The 23,909-nt window shown below is 39.7% G+C and overlaps 2 protein-coding genes across 5 annotated transcripts; both read left to right on the forward strand.

Moving 5' to 3' along the window:
* Positions 1 to 310: 310 nt before the first annotated feature.
* On the forward strand, positions 311 to 20,143 carry LOC125886588 (uncharacterized). Of its 2 annotated transcripts, none has more exons than XM_049572915.1 (4): positions 311 to 628; positions 790 to 1,182; positions 2,615 to 2,690; positions 19,992 to 20,143. In XM_049572915.1, the coding sequence occupies exons 1-3, from the start codon at positions 462 to 464 to the stop codon at positions 2,655 to 2,657; spliced, it is 603 nt and encodes a 200-aa protein (XP_049428872.1). In that variant the 5' UTR covers positions 311 to 461; the 3' UTR covers positions 2,658 to 2,690; positions 19,992 to 20,143. The 2 variants fall into 2 exon arrangements, with proteins under 2 accessions (XP_049428872.1, XP_049428873.1); XM_049572916.1 differs by having other exon boundaries at positions 790 to 1,017.
* LOC125886568 (uncharacterized) lies at positions 5,252 to 13,525 on the forward strand. 3 transcript variants are annotated; one of them, XM_049572877.1, is made up of 8 exons: positions 5,253 to 5,648; positions 6,505 to 6,612; positions 6,983 to 7,220; positions 7,621 to 7,681; positions 10,110 to 11,075; positions 11,264 to 11,431; positions 11,688 to 11,783; positions 12,090 to 13,525. In XM_049572877.1, exons 4-8 carry the CDS (start codon positions 7,679 to 7,681, stop codon positions 12,411 to 12,413), a joined length of 1,557 nt encoding a protein of 518 aa, XP_049428834.1. In that variant the 5' UTR covers positions 5,253 to 5,648; positions 6,505 to 6,612; positions 6,983 to 7,220; positions 7,621 to 7,678; the 3' UTR covers positions 12,414 to 13,525. The 3 variants fall into 3 exon arrangements, with proteins under 3 accessions (XP_049428833.1, XP_049428834.1, XP_049428835.1); XM_049572876.1 differs by lacking the exon at positions 7,621 to 7,681 and having other exon boundaries at positions 5,252 to 5,648; XM_049572878.1 differs by lacking the exons at positions 7,621 to 7,681; positions 11,688 to 11,783.
* Positions 20,144 to 23,909: the final 3,766 nt, after the last annotated feature.

Here is a 23,909-nt window from a genome sequence, read left to right on the forward strand (position 1 = left end):
ATCCCATTTGCATATTGATTTTTAAATGCCGGTAGAATTGCAACCAAATAAGATAGAGCAATAATTCTTTTTGCATTTAAAACCGGAGGAGTTACTCTGACTTACCATGCATTCATCATGTCCCAGAGTGCTGTTTCCTTGCACTGACAGGTTTGTAGAAAAACAGATCGCTGGTATTCACAGCACTTCCTATGTTGGACTAAACGTCATCACGTTGTGAGCATGAACTGTCACGTGATTTTCTTGTGTGTCTTTCTCATGACACTACCTGCGGTAATAAGGAGTGACGTCATTTGCCGGGAAATTCCTCTCTTTCTTCCGCGGTAAATATTTTTCTCAGCTTGCAGTCACACACTCGCTCTCACTCTCGTTTTGTATTTTACTCTTTCACAACAACACTTAGACACACACACACACACACACACACCAGACACTCACCACACACTCGCGCACATATATTTATGGAACCACAACAACCCGGACGCGAGAAACGGCTTTTCTCCTGGCGCAAAGCTTTCAAGCTAATTACAGCGTCGGATGAAGATTCACTCCACTCATCTGGTCTGGATTCTGCCAACAGTGGCGATGATGCCGACCTCATCCAAGGGAGAGATCCCTCCTATGACATGTATGTATATATTCATGAAATATTGTTTGTTTTTGTGTTAGAGTAAAGTAAAGAAAATATACATGTAACACAACTGAAAGCATTTTGCACTAAATACGCACCATTATTGTATTACTCTCATGTTGAACACATCTAACACAGTGTGTAACATCTGTGTGCAGAGTTGACGATGATGATGAGGAGGAAGTGGGGGTCTCCTCGCTCTGCACCCCGGAGGGAGGCAGAGGGGGAGGAAGGAGTCGGTCTCCAGCAAACAGAGGCTCCAGGTCAGAGACACTCCCTGGTGATGCACCCGGATGGAGAACCAAAAAGGAGCCTGACATCTTGCCACATCCCCTACCACATTTTCTGCCCAAAAGGAGGACAGGTGTGCAGCCTCCTCTATCACAGTATGTGGACAATCCCTCTCCATCTGAGCTGTTGAGGATGTACTTTCACCAGGCCGCCATCAAAACACTGTGTGCCAACACCAATAAAAATGCAGCAAAAATATTGCTCATCGTAGACAGGAACTGTCACAAGACCTATCACAGCTCCCCTGGTGCTATTGAAAAGTAATATTTGACTTTGAACTTTGGTTGTTCTATTGTAAATAGTTTATTTTGATGTACATATTGTATTTTTGCTAATTGTGCACAATATGCATTTAACTTTCGTTTTTGTCACATTTTATAAAAATGAGTATCTCAAAAATTAAGTTATGAAAACACTTAAAATAAATTTTCTGTGGTTTGAAAGGATTTTGTGCAACTTTTTTACATTTACAATTTTGAGGGATACAGCCATGATATTTCTGTATTTAGAAAAATATGTGTAAAAAAAAAAAACGATTTTCATTTTTTTTAGTGGTTTATTGCACTTTCTAGCAATTTCTTTCATTAGTATGGACATATGTCCACAGATATTATTAAAATTTGGGATTTAAGGGTTGTATTGATGTATGTGAAGTTTAAAAAAAAAAAAAAAGACAGATTTAGCTCCAGAGGCCGTTTTCGGCCAGTGATGTTTTAATGCTGATATTTTTCAATTGTTAGGACGCTAGCTGTGGTTGTAAAAGCTGTGTTTACGCTAGTGCAACTCAGTTTTACAGTTGCACTTTATTTTTTTAAATGTTAGATGATAATAATCCTATAATTTTTTTGTGAAGTCACAAATCCGAGTCCTCACTACCTCAAGTGCACACTGAAAAAAGTCTGTTAGCTTCACAGCTAACGTTAGCAGCGTGCTAACCCATAGCAGAGTTGTTGCTGGCAGTGTGTTTGGTGTTCACTGCTTTCAGTGTTTACAGCCATCAATACCTATAAACACAGGCTCGCTATCACAATTATAATATTTGGAGTCATACACGCTTTAGCTTCAACATTGGTCACTGCAAATTCAAACTGAGCAGCTAACTCTTGCTAGTTTTGATTCTTCTGTGTTTTGTTGCATGAATAGATTGAAACACAGTTAAACAGATTCACTTTGACCCCAAATTTAGTAAAAAATGATTAAGAGCAGCTGGTTTTCCAGGCATTGCAAACGAAATGAAACATTAATAAATGGAAATGTGTGTCTATTGGAAACAATAGCTCAATACAAAAATATAGGAGTAACGTTATTGAAAAACTGCATGTTGTTAGTCAGATGATGCTTAATATTATGTTCATTTAATTCAGCTGAAAAAAAGCACATACTTGCTTAAATTGAATTGTGAACTGACTGAAAAGTTACTAAGCACTATTTTTAATTCTCATTTTATGGTAGGCTGTATGTTTTTTTTAATATTGTACTGTACAGCGATGGTGTTGTCGGTTTACCTTCTACGTAGCATCTTCAAAAGTGTGCGTTAAAATGTGACATAGAATTTTATACATCACATTGTAATTTCTCCATCTATTATCAAAGTATTTATTAGTAATACAGTGAAAAATAGTAGAAATGTGAGTATTTGGTTAACATGTTAATTTACGGTGTGTGTCCCTAAATTCTCTCTCCATACATTAGGAAGATATTTCAAGCATCAGACATCTGTGGACCGACGCAATAAAGATTTCCACTCTCCTGAGAGCAGAGAAAGAGGGTAAGGAGTGTTTGCCATGATGACACATTATTGGTTAATCGTATTTCACACACATAGCTTGGGGGTTGTGCAATATAATTTTATTCACGACAAAAAATAACTATAGTGGTATAAATGTATTGGTTGATTTTATTACGTAATTGCTAATCAACTGCACTGCAAAGTAGCAGTGAAGGTAGTGGCACTGACAATTTGGTGTCCAGTCAAGCTGAAGCCGAAAACATTAATTCTTAATCAGAAGGATTTGGTCCTTCAGACGTAGATTCACCAGTAGAAGGAAACAGTAATTCTGATCAAACAGATGAACTTTGTGATCTAGATTCAGATTTTGGATACAATGCATATGTTTTAACTGACTCTGAACAAGACTCAGAATCTGCACAGGAAGATGAAGTGACCCTCCAAGAAACGCTTGCGTCCTGGGCTTCAACAAGTAAATGTGGAAGTAGTAAGCTTAATGAACTTCTTGGTATTTTGCGGGACAAAGGTGTACCACTACCAAAGGATTCCAGGACATTACTTGGAACACCACGTTCCATACCGACTGAGGAAAAGTGCGGTGGACAGTACATTTATCTCAGGATTACATCCTCTGTTGTGAATATTATCAAACAGAATACTGCGTTTTTGGACAATTCAAACTCTGTGGACTTAGTGGTGAACATTGACGGAATTAATCTTTTCAAGGCGTCTCCTTCCCAGTTGTGGCCAATTATCTGTACTTTAAGTGATTTTGAACCTTTTGTTGTGGCACTGTATTATGGCACCTCTAAACCTGACTCTGTTGATGATTATGTTGCGGACTTTTTAGCAGAATACACACAACTAAAGGAAAACAAAATAGTTGTGAATGGCAAAGAAATTAATGTTCAGATCAAAGCATTGGTTTGTGATGTCCCTGCTAGAGCATTTGTGAAATGCATCAAAGGGCACACTGGATATTACAGCTGTGAAAGATGCATTGTAAAGGGAGAGTATAAAAACAAAAGAGTCGTGTACTTGGGAGAGTACCCTTTAAGGACAGATGTAGCATTTGCCAGTGAGCTTTATAATGACCACCAGCTTGGGGTATCCCCTTTACTTAATGTGGGGATAAATTGTGTCACAGGTTTCCCACTAGACTACATGCATCTAGTGTGTTTTGGTGTTGTGAAAAGACTGCTGTGCTTCTTTAAAAAAGGACCACCTGAATGTAGACTGTCACAAGGTCAGTTGCATGAGATTTCAACTCTTCTTGTCTCTCTGTCTGGGAAACTTCCTAGTGAATTTTCTCTCCAACCAAGATCCCTAACGGAGTTAAGTTGGTGGAAAGCCACAGAGTTCAGACAATTTGTCCTATACACTGGACCTGTTGTGTTAGAAAAGGTATTGCACAAGGATGTGTTTGACCACTTTCTCTGCCTAACGGTAGCCCTATCAATACTTCTGGACTCATGTGAGAGAAGGCGTGTTGCTTACATGGACTTTGCAGAACAACTCTTAAGCTACTTTGTAGCAAAATGTGAGCATATATACACAGCAGCTGTCCTGGTCTATAATGTACATATTTTGAAACATCTGGCAGATGACTGTAGGAATTACCAGTGCTCTCTCAATGACATACGTGCATTTCCATTTGAGAATCATCTGCAAGTTCTCAAGAGATTGGTGAGAAATGCCAAGAATCCAATCAGTCAAGTGGCAAAGAGACTCACTGAACAAGAGAGGGCAGGGGGCTGCCCAAAAGAGACAGGCAAAAAGAGTTGGCATTTTGTTGCTGAAAATGAGAGAAATGGGTGTTTTCTCTTGGACAACGAAGACTTTGCCTTTGTTAAAGAAAAATGAGATGGCAGTTTGTTGTGTGACATAATATCTCAAAACAGCCTGGAAAGGTTTTATACTGTGCCTTGTGACTCCAAGCTCATTAATGTGGTGTTTGTTAGAAACTTGGACAGAGTACGGAAACACCGCAGGCTTCTTATCGTGTCTGATATTGAACGTAAAGTGGCTTGTCTGCCATATCATTCAGGATATGTGCTTATGCCTTTACTTCATCGATTTGAGTGAAAAGTATAAAACGAAAATAACTTCTAGAAGGAATTTTGACTGTTTTTTTACCCAAAGGGTAATTTTAACTGGGGTCCCCCACTCAAACACTTGGAGTTGGGGCAATACATTATTTGGTTTGATGGTGCTATTGTGAGAATATATACCACACAAACTCTCTCTGGCAGGGCTACGGTTCGCTATATATTTTGTATGCATGTTCAGATTAGTTTATAGGATGGCTTGGGTTCGTGCAGCTTGGAAAGAAAGGGACCGCGAAGAAGAAGGTGTGCTGTCAGCAAGCTGGGTTGACATCGACAAAAAGTTAGTCTTTTGGCCGAATGTTGTAAATCCAGCCAAGTTCATCAATGAGTGCCGCAAGCCAACTGATGGATGGAAACGGTTTACTCTGGTCAAAGTGAAGCTCAGATCTGGTATATACAATCAGTAAATACACTTTGACTTGAATAACATGCCATTTTTGGTTTGGCAATGTTTCATAGATGATTACCAACAATGTGAAAGCTTGGACCAAACAAGTGGTGCAGAAACAGAAGGAGGAGCACAGTGCACCAGAAGAAAAAATAAAAAAATGCGACATGAAGACTTCGATTATGAGTAAGGTACACTGTAAACCCGAACACTACTACTAACTCAAAAGTATTGTGAAACAACAATCAAAATCCGCTATCAAGTCAACCCAACTTTAAGTTACTAAGTGTTCCGAAGGAGGAATGCAGTTATAATTTTGTGCTACTTAAATTGTCTGAGTGATCATCACGATCTTACTCAAAATCTTTGAATGCACGGAGGCGTGCAACGTAATGACGTCAGTGCGTCATTACGTTGGCGGGACCGAACGAGGCAAAATCAAACCAACATGGCGGTCGTGAAGCGAGGGGAGTGTATCGACTGCTGAAGTTAAGAAAACTTGTAAGTATAAGGGTAAAGTCTTCCAAAATGACTTGTATGTTGTTTAATTGTATAAATGCCACAACGAAATAGTTTTTTTTGTTTGTCTGCGCTTTATTTTACACATTCAGCGTAACGCGGTCACAGTTACGGTCTTTGGCAAGGACGTGTTGCGAACTGAGTGCAATAATGACGATAAATATTTTCAGTCGACGCTATTTTTATTCTTTATAAATGTGTTTCTACTGGTAAAGTTAACATTTGGTTGAAAATAAGCCGGTATGACCCGGTAAAGCCGCCTCCCACTCGAAGTAAGAAGACGGTGTGTGTGTGTGTGTGTGTGTGTGTGTGTGTGTGTGTGGGGGGTGGGGGGTGGGGTGGATACAGACGAGTCCGGTGTTAGTACTAACGGTAGTAGTAGTAACGTGGCAAAGGCATGATACAGACGAGTCCGGTGTTAGTACTAACGGTAGTAGTAGTAACGTGGCAAAGGCATGATACAGACAAGTCCGGTGCTGCTCAGTGTGAACAGTTTTTGCACTTGTTTACAAATTCAGCGTAACACGCGGTCATAGTTAACATTACGTTACCGGTCTTTGGTGAGGACGTGTTGCGTGAACTGAGTGCAATAATCATAATGACAATACATATTTTCAGTCTACGGTATTGTTCTTTATAAATTTACTTCTGCTGGTAAAGTTAACATTTGTTTGGGGAGGGGGGGATTCTCGTTTGTGTATAATTGGAGCGGACGAATGTTAAGCTGTTCAGACTATTTACATCCCACAAAACACATTTTGTTTTCAGATAACGTCAGGTGAACCGAAGGAGTTGTTTACTTCAAGAAAGCAGACATACTAATTGTCTTTCCCTGTAGGCTGGTCTGTCCCTGTCCGCAAGTCTGTCCTTGTTGGCTGAAATCTGTCCCCTCCTGTCCCTATCAGCTGAAGTTGGTACCCAGCACAAGGCATTCTTAGCAAACAAGGTATTGTTTATGTTCATTTTTAATGTAAAGATGTATCCATTAAATTTAATGTTTGGGCAGGAATGTTGATGATAATTGTTTTTGCTTTTAACTGTATTTTTTGGTGAGCCAGATAATGCAGATTTCAACCAGAATTGATACATATTAATGTTATAATCACAAACCAGCTTTAAAAGTGTAAGTTATTATGTCCTAGTTATTATCTCCTATCTCTACCAGGGAGCTTCCCATCCCTTTTATTAGATAGTCAAAATATGTACTTTATTTTGAAAATAAAGCAGGTTTCCTGTTCTGTGTTTCTCGCGTGCCAGTAGCTGTGGTTGAGAGAGAGAGAACTAACTGGTGACTAATTAATTGTCTTTCCCTGTAGGCAAGTCTGTCCTGTCGGCTGAAGTCTGTCCCTATCGGCTGGTCTGTCCCTGTCGGCTGAAATCTGTGCCTGTCGGCTGAAATCTGTGCCTGTCGGCTGAAGTCTGTCCCTGTCGGCGGAAGTCTGTCCCTGTCGGCGGAAGTCTGTCCCTGTCGGCTGAAATCTGTCCCTGTCGGCTGAAGTCTGTCCCATGCCGGCTGAAGTTGGTACCCAGCACAAGACATCCTTGGCAAACAAGGTATTGTTTATGTTCATTTTTGATGTAAAGATGTATCCATTGAATTTAATGTTGCTGATAATTGTCTTTGCTTTTAATTGTATTTTTTGGTGAGCCAGATAATGCTGTTTTCTATGTTTAAAAAGGGATAAAAGAAATAACTATGCCATCCTTAGCTGTTAAGAGATTAGATTAACTATAGGCTACATTGTACAGTTGTTTAGTCATTTTTGTCAGAAAAATAATAGCTTAATAAATAGCTTAGTCCACCGCATTTAACAAAGATTGGAAAGGGTTCACAATCTGTGTTTTAAAATGTATAAATTACTTCATTTATTTCTAGCTAAAATATTCTAATTAGAAATTTGGACTGCATTGTTTGAGTGGTTTCAGAGTACTATTTTTTTATGTCATCCCACAGGATCAAACACCTGAGACCAGTGAAGAGCACTGAGAGCAGTTAATGGCACAGAACCTCTATGGTAAACATTGATCTTGAAAGACACTGAAGACGACTTTTGTTTGAGTAATGGAGTGGAAGTGCAAATTGTGTATTGTGTCTGCAGACACCGGGCACAGTTATTCCGGCACTATCGCTTGAAACACAGCCATTATTCTAGAGTTAGCCCTCTACCATGTCTCCATGACTCTTGTATTTGTACATTTCTGTCCTTTAATGCCTTGAAAATTCATCTGTCACGGTTTCACAGAGATGTGTAGACCCAGTGCAAGTGACATGGCACAAGCAGAAAGGGCAGCTTTTACCTGTTCTGTGTGTAACTTGAAACAGCCATTCTCACAAGAAACATTGTTCACTCATTTAAGGGGCCATTTAAAAAAACGTGAGACGATCACATGCCCATTTAAAAACTGTAACTACAGCACTAATGTGTATTCTTCTTTTAATACACACAAAAGTAGGATACATGCAAATAGTTCAGACTTTAGTGATGAGATAGTTTCAACAGAAAATGCTACTGTAAATGCTGCTGACCTTGATTATGAAGATAATTCCCTATCCCAACATGCAGACTCATTTGATAATCCTGAGGATGACAGTGTATGTGACTCCAGTCAGTTGAGAGACCAATTGCGCCATAATCTCTCCTCATTATTCCTCAAGATGCAAACTGTTCTCCACGTTTCTGACTTGGCAACTCAGGAAATAGTTGATCATCTCAGTCAGATATTTTCCTTGTCTCAGCCTCTCATCAGGGATACTGTAAAGGAGACACTACAGAGGCATGATATCTCTATTACTGAAGCTACCCTGAATGATTTAGTAAATGAGGTTATGAAGACAAATATTTTGTCAGTGCCACAACTAAAGGAGGAGATGTCAACTAAAAACGAAGAAAAACATTTGTTGAAAAAATTTCCCTGTTGTGAAGCCAGTGCAGTATGAGTTGGAGCCTGGATGCAGAGTAGCCTATGTCCCTATTCTCCAGGTGATCCAGGAAATGTTTAAACACACAGACATCCTGGAAAGAATAAAGGAAACAAAGGTGTCACAAAAAGGCCATTACACGAGCCACCAAGATGGTTTATATTTTCAAAAGAATAATTTGTTGTCTTCCTTAGAACTCTCACTGCCAATTTTATTGTACAGTGATGATATTGAAATTGCCAATCCTTTAGGCACTTCAAGAAAAATACACAAACTGTGCTCAGTTTAATGGGTGCTTGCAGATCTACCACTTAAATACAGATCAGCGCTGCATGTTATTCAGCTAGCAGCAATTTGTAAGGTCCCTGATGTCCAGAAGTATGGATACAAAACAGTTCTCCGTCCTTTGTTACAAGAACTTTGCACTCTTGAACAAGACGGTGTATTCATCGAGTCTCTTGGCCAGTCAGTTCAAGGTACTGTTCTTTGTGTTGTGTCTGACAACCTGGCAGCACACGCATTGGCAGGCTTCACGCAATCCTTCCGTGCAGGACACATTTGCCGTTTTTGCAATGCCACACGAGACCAGATTCAGTCTCATGAAGTTGGAGACAGTGAATTGTCGAACTAGTCCTGTCACCAACATTTGATGATGAATCTATTGAGTATTTGAAGACCAAGATTCAGGATCACAGACAAATGCTTCAGGAGGTTTTCCCTGAGTTCAGACTGCTTCCTAAGCATCACTATATAGAGCATTACCCGGATCTCATACGTTGTTTTGGACCCCTTGTCCATTTGTGGACGATGAGATTCGAAGGAAAGCATAGGTTTTTCAAGCGTGTAATACACGATACACAAAACTTTAAGAATGTGTTGAAAACCCTAGCAACACGGCATCAGCACATGGTAGCATACTACCTCAGTGCACCCTCATTCTTTAAACCACACCAGCAGGCATCAAATGTCTCTTCAGTCTTGGTCTCAGCCCTTCCAGATGTTGCTCAACAGTACATTAGACAAAAAACAGACAGCAGTGTCATATACAGCACGTCAAACATTACTTTGGATGGCACCATGTATGATGTTGGGAGGTTTGTATCTGTGGGACAAGAGGGAGGACTGCCTCAGTTTAGCAGGATTGAGCAGATCCTACTTGTTAACAGTCATGTAATGTTTCTATGCAGGGAACACAAGTCATGTTACATTGAGCACTTGAGATCGTACAAACTTTACCCTGGAAATTTAACAGTCAACAACATATTAGAGCTTAATGACAGCTTACCGCTCTCTGCGTACCATGTTGAAGGACAACTTCTGTTGACACCCAACAGAAAGTAATTCATGCCTTGTGCTCAAAATAACTACACAGCAGCTGAACAGTGAGTTTATTTCAAGATGAAAGTAAATGTCTAAATTCTTTCATTCTAAGTTTTTGATTGTGTAAAGATGATATTTTAGACTAAGTTTTGTTGTTTCATTCCCTACAAAATTTGATAACTGTTCTCTCTCTTGATTTTCAGCTGATGGCCATGCCCCCAAAGTACCTTCTTCGTGTCTACATAGCCACTGATGTGGCTGTGAAAGTGACTTTGAATGAGAGGCCAACATCAGTTGATGAGCTCATCGGCATCTTGAAAGACAAAGTTAACCCGAGGCTGGACTTTGAATTCACGTTACAGTATGAGGATCCGGACTTCGGAGGAGAGCTCTGCTGTTTGGTTGATGTAGAAGACCTGCCAGAGAAGGGCACGCTTAGAGTTGTTAGATCAGAAAGTGATCTAAGTTCATGTGCTAGTTCAGACACAGATATCCTGCCTCATGTGCCTGTAAGCCAACGGCAAAAAACATGGCCTGATGTTTTCCCTGTCCCAACTTTTTCGTATGAAGTTGAACATGTCTTGCAAGAGGGGAACAGTGTTTTTGAGAGCTCTGGAAAGAATCTAAAATTAAGCAGAGCACAAAAACACAACATTCTAGAGAACATGGCCTCCTTAATGTACTCTTTTAAACCGTACCCAAGCGACAGGGATGTAGGCATGGCAGCTGAAGCCCTGATTAATGCTCACCCATGTCTGAAAGAGCCGGGGAGTGCGAGCGGGTGGTACGGATGGAAAATTAGCCTGAAATTTAAAATGGGCAATTATCGTACTAGGCTGGCAAGATCTGGATGCAAGGAGGTGTCCGTAAATACAGGGAAAAGAAGCAGGAATAATCCTGAGAAAGCACATCCCCACTCGAACATTAAAAAAGCCAGAAGGGCTGAAGTAAACTTTCTACCAAACTTCCCAAGAGGACAAAACGAGGACAGTTTGGAGGAAATGAGAATAGAGATGAAAGCTGAAGTTGATAGAGCCGACAGAAACCTACAATCAATAGAGAAACTCATGCAGACAACATTTGCACTTCGTCGTCAGGAAATTGTTCAGGGAGACCCATTGGTGAAGGACTTTCTGGAGAGATGGCCTGCCCTTCAGGTCCAATCACAGGTAAAAATAATAATAACAAAAACAATAATACACAGACTCAAAGTGTTTTCTGCTCATCTTCAACTATCTTTATTGTACTGGCTATTCATTTTAAAAAGATAGTGCACCCATCAAATGTGATTATGATGTGTTTCCCTCTGGTATTTTACTGTCTTTCCCATACTTTGTGTGTCCATGTTGTTTTGTAGGTCTGTGCTGAGTTCCACAGGATCACCAATGTAAATTTACGGAACCAGTTTTATTCTGAACTAGATCGGCACATTCCACAGCTCATAGAACTTTACAGACAGAAGGCAGCTCGTACTGGCAGGGTGGCAGGAGCACTGCGAGACATCCTACAGTATTATGAAACTGAGGTGAGTTGAAAAAAAGCTAAAATGGACTTTGTCTAAATTTTATCCACATGGAACAGCCGGCTCCCAGGATTGTAAGCATCTACTACCACCATCATTACTATATACTACTACTATACAAGGGGCAGTCCTTCACTTTTAACTTTAAATCAATTAGTTATCCTGTAACATGTACATATTTAGTACACTGAGTCATACTGTATGTCGGCAGCAAAGGGCCCCTGTTTTTTTTTTCACGTGTCTTTGTTTATCCACCCAGGATGTGCACGATATCAACATGAAACGCACTGTGGCCCTTCGTGCTCTCTCAGTATACCTGCGGGAAGAGGACACACAGTTTTTCAAGACTTGGAACGTAAGTCTTAATATATTTGTATAAAAGATCTCATCACTAATCACCTTTTACCATTGGAGCTATTTTGAAGTGCCTTGGTATTGTAAGTAGGGCTTATTTTTCTCACCATCACATACTCACTGCTCTCTTTCTCCTCAGACAGTCACTCACTCACTCACTCACTCACACACTCACACACTCACAGGTTAAGATGGCACCCCCAGCAGAGGTCCAAGGGATTTCTCTAAATTTCTGAGAGGAAATTTTCTAGTTGAGCCACTTAACCTGAATTTGGGGTAGTGGAGGGGTTACTTTTGCATTTTCCAGACTGAGGAATCAGAGGAGCCAGACATCGGGGACACACCCATTGCCATTGTCACGATGGTCAGAGAAAGAAGTGCATCTCCTGTTCACTTCAGTCCCGTATCCACAGCCATTGTGGTGGAAGATGAATTCATCATCAGGGACATTGCCACGTTTGCCGATGCATATGTGTTACTGTTTGGCCTGGTGTATGTTCTGCATTTGGACTACCCAAAGAAGCTACTTGGCACCTTCACCTTCATACAAAAGGTTGTAATGGGGTTGGATGATGGTGCACCCCTGAAACCTGCTCTGCTCGCTTTGAAAAATGACCTGCTTACAAAGTAGACGTTATCTGTATGATGTAGCATTTTTTTGTTAGATTTATTTAAGATGTGCCTGTTGTCCTCCTGGGTCAAACTGACCCAATCTGTTTCAAATGGTCCTTCTTTCCTCCCTTCCTTCTGTCTCTCCATCCCTCCTTTCCTTGCTTTGTTCCTCCCTTCCTTCTTTCCCTCCTTTCTCCCCTCTTCTAACATCATTTCCTTTCCTTCTTCCTTCCTAGACCCAATCTGTTTTCTGTCTGTCTGTCTGTCTGTCTTTCTTTCTTTCTTTTTTCTTTCTTTCTTTCTTTCTCCCTCCCTTCTTTCCCTAAGTCTTTTTTCCTTCTTCCTCCCTAGACCCAATCTGTTCACTTTGCCCATCCTTCTTTCCTTCCTTTCTCCCTTCCTTCTTCCCACCATCCTTTTCACTTCTTACCTCCCTTCTTTCCCTACATTCTTCTTCCTGCCATGATCCAATCTGTTCCCTTCCTCCATCTTTCTTTTCTTCCTTCCTTGACCCAGGAGGACAACAAGAGGGTTATTCAACAGGTTGTTTTTTCTGCTTATGCAGATATACACTAAATTCCAAAAATGCACCACGGTGAGTGCAGGAGAAAAACAAGTCACCAAAAGGGTGTGTTTAATTCATTTACCTGGAGAAACGGTGTTTTTGTTGGCCTTTCTTTTCAAAAGGCATAGATTTTAAATCTATAAATTTCCTTTTTGGTTTGATTTATTTTTTATTCATGTGCAATGACTTGACTTTATTTTTGGATTTACTTTTTTTATCTGATATCCTGATATTTACTTTTTGGTTATTTATTTAATTTATTTTTTATTCATTTCAAATTATTTATTTCCTTGAATGGCCATAGATGTAAAATAACTTGAAGATACTGTTTTGAAAGGCCATACCTTTACACTGAGCACAAGTTCCCAATGCTTTTATACAAACATTTGAACATTTGCAGTGATTTACACATAACCATACAAATCTGTTTTTATATAATGTATGTGTGGATGTATATATGTTGACAGTTCATGATATGCAAACGGGGTGTGTTTACATTTTCAGATGTTGTTGGCCAGTCTTTACAAGTTGCCCATGGATACAGATGTGTGTTTATTCAAAGTGGTTTGGAGAAAAAGAATAAAATCTGAATAAAAAACATTGAAATATTCTACATTTGTGTGAAGAAGTTTATTTGAGTATTCTGAACTTAAAAAAAATATTAGTTTATGAGCTTTGTAAAACTATCTTTTTGGTTATTAACCAGTATATTTTTTGAGTTTAAAGATGTTGATCAATTAAGTACTATGTCATAATAACAAGTAATTACAAAGAAATTAAAACATATATACAAATTAAAACAAATGTTTTAAGTACAGGACACTCACAATTTTTTTTTAAATAACAAGTACTATTTGAGTGTAAATGATGTAAAATATGTAAGTACACCAAACTTAAATATTCTAACTTACTTACTCAAAAACTTTCAAAAAGTTTTGAGTATTCTGAACTTATTCGGGTTTACAGTGTAACCGTGCTGTGTCTATTTAAGTAAATATTGCATATGCTAAACATTTGATTATATGTCTACTTCTTTAACACCATCTGTTCTCTTTAAATTACACAATAAGTATCAGGGCCTGAAATTTGCTGAGTTGCAGAGTCGTCCTTTTTTGTTATATTTTTTTTTTTAGCGGCGCCGTCTTTACAGGTGAAGAACACGCACGTGTCTGCCCGACTTTAACACAGGGTTTTCCTGCCTATCTAAGGTGATTTTGGCCGCCACCTAAATGGTTACAGCGCCCATAGGGTGATGCAGCGTCTTGCACCAACTCACCGTTTAAAAGGAGAAGGAAGCCCGTATGTGGAAAGACGTCGCCTCCGAGATGTAGAATGAGTTTTATAGAAGAGAAACACACAGGTCACGACCGCTGACTTACATAATCAGAACAGACATGTCCTGTGATTATCAGCCTTGTTTCATATTTAATAAAGGAGGGTTTACGGAGGGAGCCTTGAACACAAACAGAGGAGAACAGGAAATAAAGAGCTCTTTTGGGAAGAAGCCCTTACTCTATTAGGAAAAAATATGGCTGTTTTCTCTCGCTTAAAATACTCCAATAAACAGCTCTCACGGCCACATCTTTGCGTATTGTTGAACAATATATATATATATATATATATATATATATATATATATATATATATTTACACACAACCAGTCAAAAGGTTTAGAATACCCCAATTTTTCAAGTTCTCTTTTTACTTTCTATTTATACTTATCAGTAGTCACTTTTGACCAGTGTGCAATAAGATTGATCAATACAGAACTACAATATGATTTTTTTGTCAAAAAGGAGAAAAATATGTACCATGATACAAATGACTATGAACAACAGTTGACACAGAGTCATGAACCCATGCAAATAGAATCATGACCTGGCTCAGTTAATTTTTTTGGCAAGTGTTAAGTTGCTAAGGTAAGGTGTTGATGATTCTAGTTATGATCGTCTTTCTTTCAATGCTTTTAGGATTTCATAGAAAGGTTATGGAGCTGCTTGTAGAGATCCGTGATGGGTTAAAGGACTTAAAGATTGCAGCAAAATAAAATCTTCTGACTGAATTTTTTTCCAGGCCAGGGCAATGTGTCTATTCTAAATATAAAAAGAAAATCAAACCACTTTTAATTTCTGCTCATTCCTTTTTCGTTTTGACCAGGAAATAGAAAAGTTATTTAAATTAATTTCAATTCAATTATTATTTCAATTCAAATAACACGTTTTTTGTGGATTAAATTTAAGCATTCTTCTTAGTTTTTTACTCTGGTAGATTTTATTGCACTTACAGTAACATAATGAGTGTAGCTCACCTCCAGTTTTCACCTGGATCACTGTCTCTGTGTGACATACAGCTCTTTAAAACAGATCATAATGTTGCTGCTGTATTCTAAACATCAGAGTGTTTCAGATTGAGAGGTTTGAGGTGGAGCTGCAGGGTTGGGTGGAGGTGTGTGAAAGTTTATTTGTGCTGTTGAACGTAACCGCTGTGAAACAATCATTAAGTAACGTGATATTGATCTTATTCACCAGCTTCTTACTGTCACCGCTCCCTCTCTTCATCAGCTCTACCTCACTCCACCACAGCTAACATTGCTGCTCTCTGACGGAGCGGCTCTGTCTTCCATTCAGTGTTTTGAACTTTTATAAACAACAGCAAGGAGGAGTAAAGTAGTAGTCTTCCCGCATTGAATGTACTGTCTGAGAGCAAAAGAGAGCGTCACCGTCTCTCTCACACACTGAATCTGTTAGCTGCTCCTCTCCTCCGTATCAGCGGGGCACCTGAGTGCTGTGTGACAGACAGCGATGTTGTCTGACTCTTTAGTTTAGATGCAGTCATGACCTGCTTGTTTCCAGCACCGTTTTCACCATATAGGGCTGTCAAAATTAACGCATTAACCTGGGATGATTAATTTCTGGAACAATTTTTATTAACGCAAATGTGCATAACGACCCGCCTCGTATCCCACAACTCATTGATGACTATAGTGTATTTCAGTAGCCTGCCTCTTCCCCCAAACAAACACAGTCTGTGTGTGTGTGTGTGTGTGTGTGTGTGTGTGTGTGTGTGTGTGTGTGTGTGTGTGTGGAGGCTCTGCTCCGGGGAAGGAGCAGCTAATGTTAGCTTCCGCTGTTATATAGTATGAAGTGATGAAGAATAGTTATTCTTCATCACTGTTGTGTATAAAAGGTCCGGACATATGGGGGACAGAGCTGTCAGTAAGCGGTTACAGGACACCGTTGTGTTAGCTGTGGTGACACATTCAACAGCACAAATAAACAGCAGCAGCATTATTCTGCTTTGGTTGGTTTAGTTTTAAAACGTCTTAATGAGAGATCTTCTTTATTTCATCTGTGCAAAAAATCAACTCTGATCCTGATCCACTGCTAGGTCGTCTGGAAGTCTTTATTGATAAGCAAAGACAGTTTAGTTATTTGAAAAAAAAACACAGTTTAGTTATTTGAAAAAAAACACAATGTTAGAAAAAGATAATTACTGAAAAATGTCAAGATCTAACAGTTTTGTTTTCCTCAGTAATTAACTGGTTGAATTTAAAAAGACTGCTTTGTGGCTGTGTCGTCATCACTCAACCAACCATCAACCAACTACAGTACAATCATTATTATTATTATTTTTATTTATTTATTTATTTTTATATATAAATATAATCTCTTAATTTTGCTCTGAGTGCACCAGAATGATGCATTTGACTTTAACATGTACAATATTATCTTCCAGGGGAGCATGCCATCCAATGACCTTATTCTGTCCAGATTCTGTGGGAAACACTGGATCACTTGATTTATTATATCAAATTATAAGTGTGTTGTTCTACTGTTGGTCTATTGGTGCTATTGGCAACATGTTATGAATCATAATAATTAAAATAACTGCCCTAATACAAGTTTGCATACCCCCCTTGCATGTCATGTTCACCTTTTTCATGTCCACCTTTAAAGTTTATTATTTTGAATCCTTACCTGTTTGCATCCCTGTATTTAGGAATGTTGATTAATTCTGATTAATCCACAGCTACCCTGTGATTGATTAGATTAAAAATTTTAATCGTTTGACAGCCCCACTATTTGACAGCCCTACTATTTATTTAATGTTTTTCTATCAACCTTTTTATCGACCTGTTTTTTTTTCTTATTGAACCACGCGTCTATCGATCGATACATATTAAATCAATACATAAAAAAAATAAAAGCAGCTAGCAGCAGGCATGGCGCACGCAGCAATGCGAGTGCCAGCAGGTAATAAAGTTTGCTCTCGTTTAAAGCCACAGATTTTCAAAACTATCGATGGAAAACTGATAGTGGAAGAAGAATTTCTGAACTTTCTTGTGATCAAAATGAGGACATTGAGTCAGGATGAGATTGTTATGCTGGCCTCAAACAATTTCCCGTCTGAGTGGATAGAGGAGTCCAAACGACTTCTCTTTGAAGTGTGTCCGAGAACAACACAACGCTGTGTGACACACAAAGGTCCTCAGAAGGATGTAAACAATATAAAGGCGTGCCTGAAAGTTCTCAACGAGAGCGGGGAAGACATCCCAAGATTTGTGTCTCTTTACTTGGATGATCTCCCGCCTGTTACAAGTGGCAGCATCGACGTATCGGCTCTGCTTGGCAGGACTGAGCAGCTCAACAGAGATATCTCCAGTTTGAAGGGGGCTCTTGATGCTCAAGTGAATGTGTGCGAGGATCTGCAAGCGGTTACTGTGGATGTTGTGCAGCGCGTTACAACGCTGGAGAAGACCCACGAACCTGCGGGCCCTGAACGCACCACTGGAGCAGCTGTGGTGGAATAGATGAGTGTGGCTGAAGCACCACGAACAACTCGAGACACAACGGCAATGAGTGCTCCGCCACAAAATCAATCTCAGTGGAGCGCTGTTGTAAGAGGAGGCCGGCGTTTAAAGACAGCTCTTGGGTTTCCCAAGCCACAACCAAAACCCAGCACTGTGCATGACCCGCAGAAACGCGAGAGGAAGAATATGGCAGTAGTTGGCACTGGGAATGTAAGTAATATCCAAGTGGTTAAAACCATGTTGGTTAGTGTGCTTCCAACAAGATTCTGCCCTAACCTTGACTCTGACACTCTACGTGACTATTTGATTGTGAAATTGGGCAGGTCAGTTCAGGTCGACTCGACGCGTAACAGATTCAGCTCGTTTCATATCACCGCTGAATGTAATGAGGTGGCTGAGATGTATGACCCTCAACTCTGGCCAGCAGGAACGTATGTCCGACGCTACTACGAGGCCCGTTGGCCTCGTCTTACACCTGCCGAAGGAGAATCTGGAGCTGAGGGAGCAGTTATGCAGCAGCATCGGGAGAGCCGCAGCCCAGAGCCCCATACATGACAATGGTCATTGAACGCAACACAGACAATAACACAGCTGACTTGAAAATTCAGGTTGTATCGTACAATGCGCGGGGCCTTCGTGTTGGTCATAGCACTGAGGATAAATCACGCCAACTCATCACTGACAGGCTCCTAGAGAACTGTGATGTACTGTGTGTGTAAGAGACATTTTTAGCAGTACAGGACTTGGAAGGCCTAAATTCATTACATTGTGATTTCTATGGAGCTGAGGTATCCACCACTGACCTCAGCTTAAAATTAAATCATGTAAGGATACCTGGGGGAGTGGCTATCTTCTGGAAAAAGAAATATGATTCTGTGATCAAAGTAGTCAGAGTGGATGTAGATTGGGCTATTGGAATAGAGATGAATTGCAACGACACTAAGTTTATTATCTTGAATATCTACACGCCTCATGAGTGTTATCAAAATGAGGGTGAATTCCTCAATAGATTAGCCTTTGTTAACTCCTTCATCCAAGATAATTCCTCCAACAGCATCTTTGTTTTGGGAGACATGAATGCAGATATTTCTGATGAGAACTCTTTGTTTGCAAGACATTTAAGACAATTCTGTACTGATAGAGGCATAACCCTCTCTAGCAAAGTGCTTTTGCCTGAAAACAGCTTTAGTTACATCAGTGCTGGCAGCTTGGCATACCACCTCATGGTTGGACCATTGTGTTTGTACATCGGATGCACATGCTTCCTTGGAAGCCATGGAAATCTATTATGATTATGCCATAGCCGATCATATACCCTTTTCTATATCTTTGAATGTAGAAAAATTACCAATGGTGTCTACTGTGGGAAATAACCCAATATCAGGAAAACTGGAGTGGTGTAAATTAACTAAGAATGCCATGAATAAATATACCATCATGACAGACAACTTACTGGGCAATATTGAGCTACCCAAAGATGCAATAAGATGCTGTAATGTGAACTGTGAGAACCCACAACATGGGAAAGATCTTTGTGTCTTTTATGATTCTATTGTGGAGTCACTTCTTACCTCCAGTAAACCATTGTATAAAATTCAGTCTAAGGTATATAATGTCAAACCATTTGAGTCCGTTGGAGATGGCGTCACCTTTCCATTGAAAGTCCAGTGGAGTTGGGAGTGAGAATCATTTGAGCATCACTACGGAGGGAGAAGGTTTTTTGGAGATCGCACTTTTGGCTGTGATCACTTTTTTTGAATTCTTCATAGCTCTCCATTTAAACAACCTTCTCCTTTTGCCTGAGATAAGCAGCCTACATTTGCTGCATTTTGCGCAGAAGTAGAATCACATGACACCAAACGCCCCCTTTTATGTGAACGTGCACAGAGCACAAAGCTAAGACTCGGACTTAACAAATCAGGTTGATAACCACCGTCGTTATGTGAATAAAGTGAGCCTACACAGAGAAAACATGTCATTATTTGACTCTGCCATGTTTACTTGAATATTATATAGTAGTAATAGTATAGTAATTATTAGTCATTGTATTATTATCACTGGATATTACCTTACTTTTCTTTGTATCTACTTTACTTGGATATTAATGGTTATTTCCAGTAATTACTTCATAATTTATGGCATGTAATTTATAGGATTACCAAAAAACATCTCATGAATCAGAGACAATTATGATTTTAAGTACTCTTTTTGTTATAATGCAGGTGAATAAGGCAAGTGGACCCAGGCCAGAGGATGACTCCTGTCTTGCAGAGTGTGAGGGGAGCCCCACACTGCTGTTGGAAACATCTAACATATGAACACACAGTACATACAGTGCACACACGCACGCACGCACGCACACACACACACACACACACACACACATTTTTGTACTTTTGGGTTTTTTTTTTCTTGTATTGTGTTATTCAAAGTGGTTTATTGTTACATATAGTAAATAACCTTTTTTTGTTTTGTGCTTGTATGGCTTTATTTTTAAATTGTTCTAAAAGGTCTAAAAGTTTTTGAATTAAAAGGTTGTTAAACATTTACATGGGTTCGCTGTCCAATTCCATTATGAAGTAAATTGTCAGTGATTCTATGACCAGTGGTCGGTCAGGAAAGTTTAATCTTGAAATTGAATGGTGATGTCATAATATTTCAACGTTTAAATATTTCAATTTAATGTTATAACACAACATTTGTAGATTTTTTTTTCAAAGCATGTTATGCAGCCCTTAAGTAATATCATTCTGGAAACATTAAAAACTGTCAGCTGGAAACCTTTTAAAGAACATTAGGGCATAATGTTATAACAATGTTTTCATTTGTAACATTTTAAGAGGGTTATCACAAAACATTTTTACAATGTTTTTTGAGAACATCCTCTCAGAACGTTCGGGCAACTTAAAGAAAACTTACTACTAAAAACATCACTAAAACATTAGGGTATAATGTTATAGCAATATTCTCATTCAACATTTTAAGGTTATCACAAAACATTTTTAGAATGTTTTTAGAGAACATCCTCTCAGAACATTCTGGGAACTTAAAGAAAACTTCCCACTAAAAACATTACTAAAACATTAGGCTATAATGTTATAGCAGTATTCTCATTCAACATTTTAAGAAGGTTATCACAAAACATTTTTACAATGTTTTTAGAGAACATTCTCTCTTCTCTTCCCGCTAAAAACATTACAAGAACATTCTAGGTAACATGGTCAGAACGTTTTCAGAACAAGAAATTGCTAGCTGGGGCTCCGCCTTCACTTCACTTCACTTTATTAATTTGTCCCTTGAAGGGCGATTTGGTTTGCAGCAGACAAATTCAACACTTACATTCAACAGTCACAATTAGACATAAAACCTACAAGATGTGAGCAGTGCATTACATCAAATGCAACAAGTGCACAGTTTACAGTGCAAAGAAAGAAAGAATATAGACCATTGGTCAGCTTATATACAGTAGCCTACACAGTAAAGCGCGCAGCAGATAAATAAATAAATAAATAAATAAATAAATAAACAAACAGGTACAGAATTGTAGCAATGGAAGTTTTAAACCACAGTGCAGTTACCTCCTCCTCTCCGCAGCGTTTAGAGCCCAGATGGAGCGAGGCACAAAGGAAAATTTGTATCTGTTTTTAGTAGCTGGGGGAACATTTAGGCGGAGGCCAGAAGGAAGAAGCTTATATTCCTGGTTAAGAGGATGAGTATCATCCCTACGAATGGATGTTGCTTTCTTGAGCACCTGGATGTTAAAAATTTCGTCCAGACTGCTGAATTTCATCCCAGCTACTTTAGAAGCAACACGCACAATTCTCCCTAGGGAGTTCCTGTCCTTGATGGCTAGGTTTCCATACCAACAAATGATAGAAAAAGAAATGAATGATTCGATGAAAGCACTGTAAAACATTTTCATCAGGCTCCTATCTACCTGGAATTTGGTGAGCTTCCTCAGACAAAAGAGACGTTGCTGACCTTTTTTGCAAAGCATATCACAGTTCACACCAAATTTGTTATCAATTATAGTGCCAGGATATTTGTAGTTAGTCACCAGCTCAACTGGCTGTTTGTGAATGACACTACATTGAGGAACTGGGGATGGTCGTCTAAAATCAATACAAACCTCCTTTGTTTTAGAGACATTGATTTGGAGGAAGGATTCTTCACACCAAGATATAAAATCAACAAGAACCTGGCCGTGAGCAACTTCATCATCCCAAAGCAGGCTGACGATAACAGAATCATCTGCGTACTTTATGATGAATCTGTCAATATGATGGGTAAAACAAAGGGCAGACAAAACACAGCCTTGAGGTGAACCGGTGGAGGATGTTAGAAGGCTGGACAATGTTCCATTCACTCTTACTTGTTGTGATCTGTTTGTGAGGAAATCAAAAATCCAACCCACAAGACACGCATCCAGACCAAAGGAGTTCACAAGTTTATCAACTAAAACATGAGGCTGGATCGTGTTAAAAGCTGACAAGAAATCAACAGAAAGCAGTCTAACATGGTTCTTACTACCTTCAAGATGCTTACATACAAGATTAAGTAAGGTAGCTGTGGCATCTTGTACACCTCTATTATCTCTATTAGCAAATTGAAGAGGGTCCAGTAGATGCTCAGTTTTTGCTAATATTTCTGTTTTGACCAACTTTTCAAACTGTTTAATCACCATAGAGGTTAAAGCCACTGGCTGAAAATTATTCAGTGTGGTGGGTTTTTTTGTTTTGGCAACGGGCACCACAACAGACTGTTTCCATGAAGATGGCACCTTCTGCTGGGAAAGAGACATGTTAAAAATAAAGTTAAAAATAGGACCAAGCTGCTCAGCACAAGTTTTTAACAGGCGACCACCAATATGATCAGGGCCAGGGCTTTTCCTCACTTTACACTTCTTAAAACACTTAATTACATCACCCTCATCAAAGAAGGAGTTCTGAGGAGGAGCGGACAGGCAGTTTTTTATCTCAGCATGTTTGTTACTGAAATCACAGGTGTCAAATCTTACACAGAAATCATTAAGGCTCTGAGTCAGCTCTAAGTCTGAACTGTAGCCGTTGAGCTGAATTTTTTCTGGTATGATACTGTTTTCACAATATGAAACCCAGCTGCTCACGACATCAGTTAACTCATCTATGTCAGCAGAGGACCCCTTGAACATGTCCCAGTCTGTAGCTTCAAGGCAACCCTGCAGAGTGAGGTAGGCGTCGTCATCCCAGACCTTCACTCTGAGATTCTGCACTTTGCCTCGCTTCAGTACAGTGTGGTAGACAGGGATGAGATGGATACAGTTGTGGTCAGAGGAACCCAGAGGTGGAAGGGTGATGGATTTGTATGCACCTTTAATGCTGCCATAACAGAGATCAAGGATTTTATTGTGTCTGGTGGGGCATGTGATGTACTGGTGGAAGTCTCTCAGGCGTTTCTTTCATTAGCCCTCGGGTGTATGCACACAAGAGTCACAAATATCTGGGGAAATTCCTGAGGTAGATATGGAGGGCGTAATGAAAGACAGAACAGTTCTAAGTCAGCAGTACAGAGTTTCTCCCAGACAGTGACAGATTTACACCAGCGCTGATTAATAAACGGGCACTTACAGTGCGTGGTTGTGGGTATCCCACCGTAGAAGCAGCTCCCTTCCATACTGGAGTCGAGAGGAGCAGTCAGGAGGCAGGAGTGTGTGCCTGAGAGTCCAGGCTAGGTGGAACACCAACCACGTCAGAATCATAGTGTAGAAATCCATAATCATACATCAAAGAGGGTACCTGGTTCCGTTGAACCCTGCAAGGGAGTACCAGGGACTCGAGGTGCCGAAAAAAGTCAGGAGAGTCTTACAGAAGGACGGCTGGACGCCGGCTAGTTGACGCTAGGATTTAGTCAGTAAAAGTTTGTAGCCTCCGTGCTGGCGGGGTCGCTAACACAGATCAGCACAGCTTCAGTCACAAAGGACGGCTTTCTGCTCGCAGTTCACTTACGCACCTGCACACATTAACTGCTCACATCAAAACACACTAAAACAGTATAAAAAACATGACAAAAGCTCGAAACATGGGAGCGCCATTCACATCTGCTGCTGGTCGCTGCACGAGCATGTGCCCTGTTTTCAGAATCAGAATCAGAATCAGAAATAC

This window comes from Epinephelus fuscoguttatus, linkage group LG3 (assembly GCF_011397635.1).
Source record: "Epinephelus fuscoguttatus linkage group LG3, E.fuscoguttatus.final_Chr_v1".
Lineage (NCBI taxonomy): Eukaryota > Metazoa > Chordata > Actinopteri > Perciformes > Serranidae > Epinephelus > Epinephelus fuscoguttatus.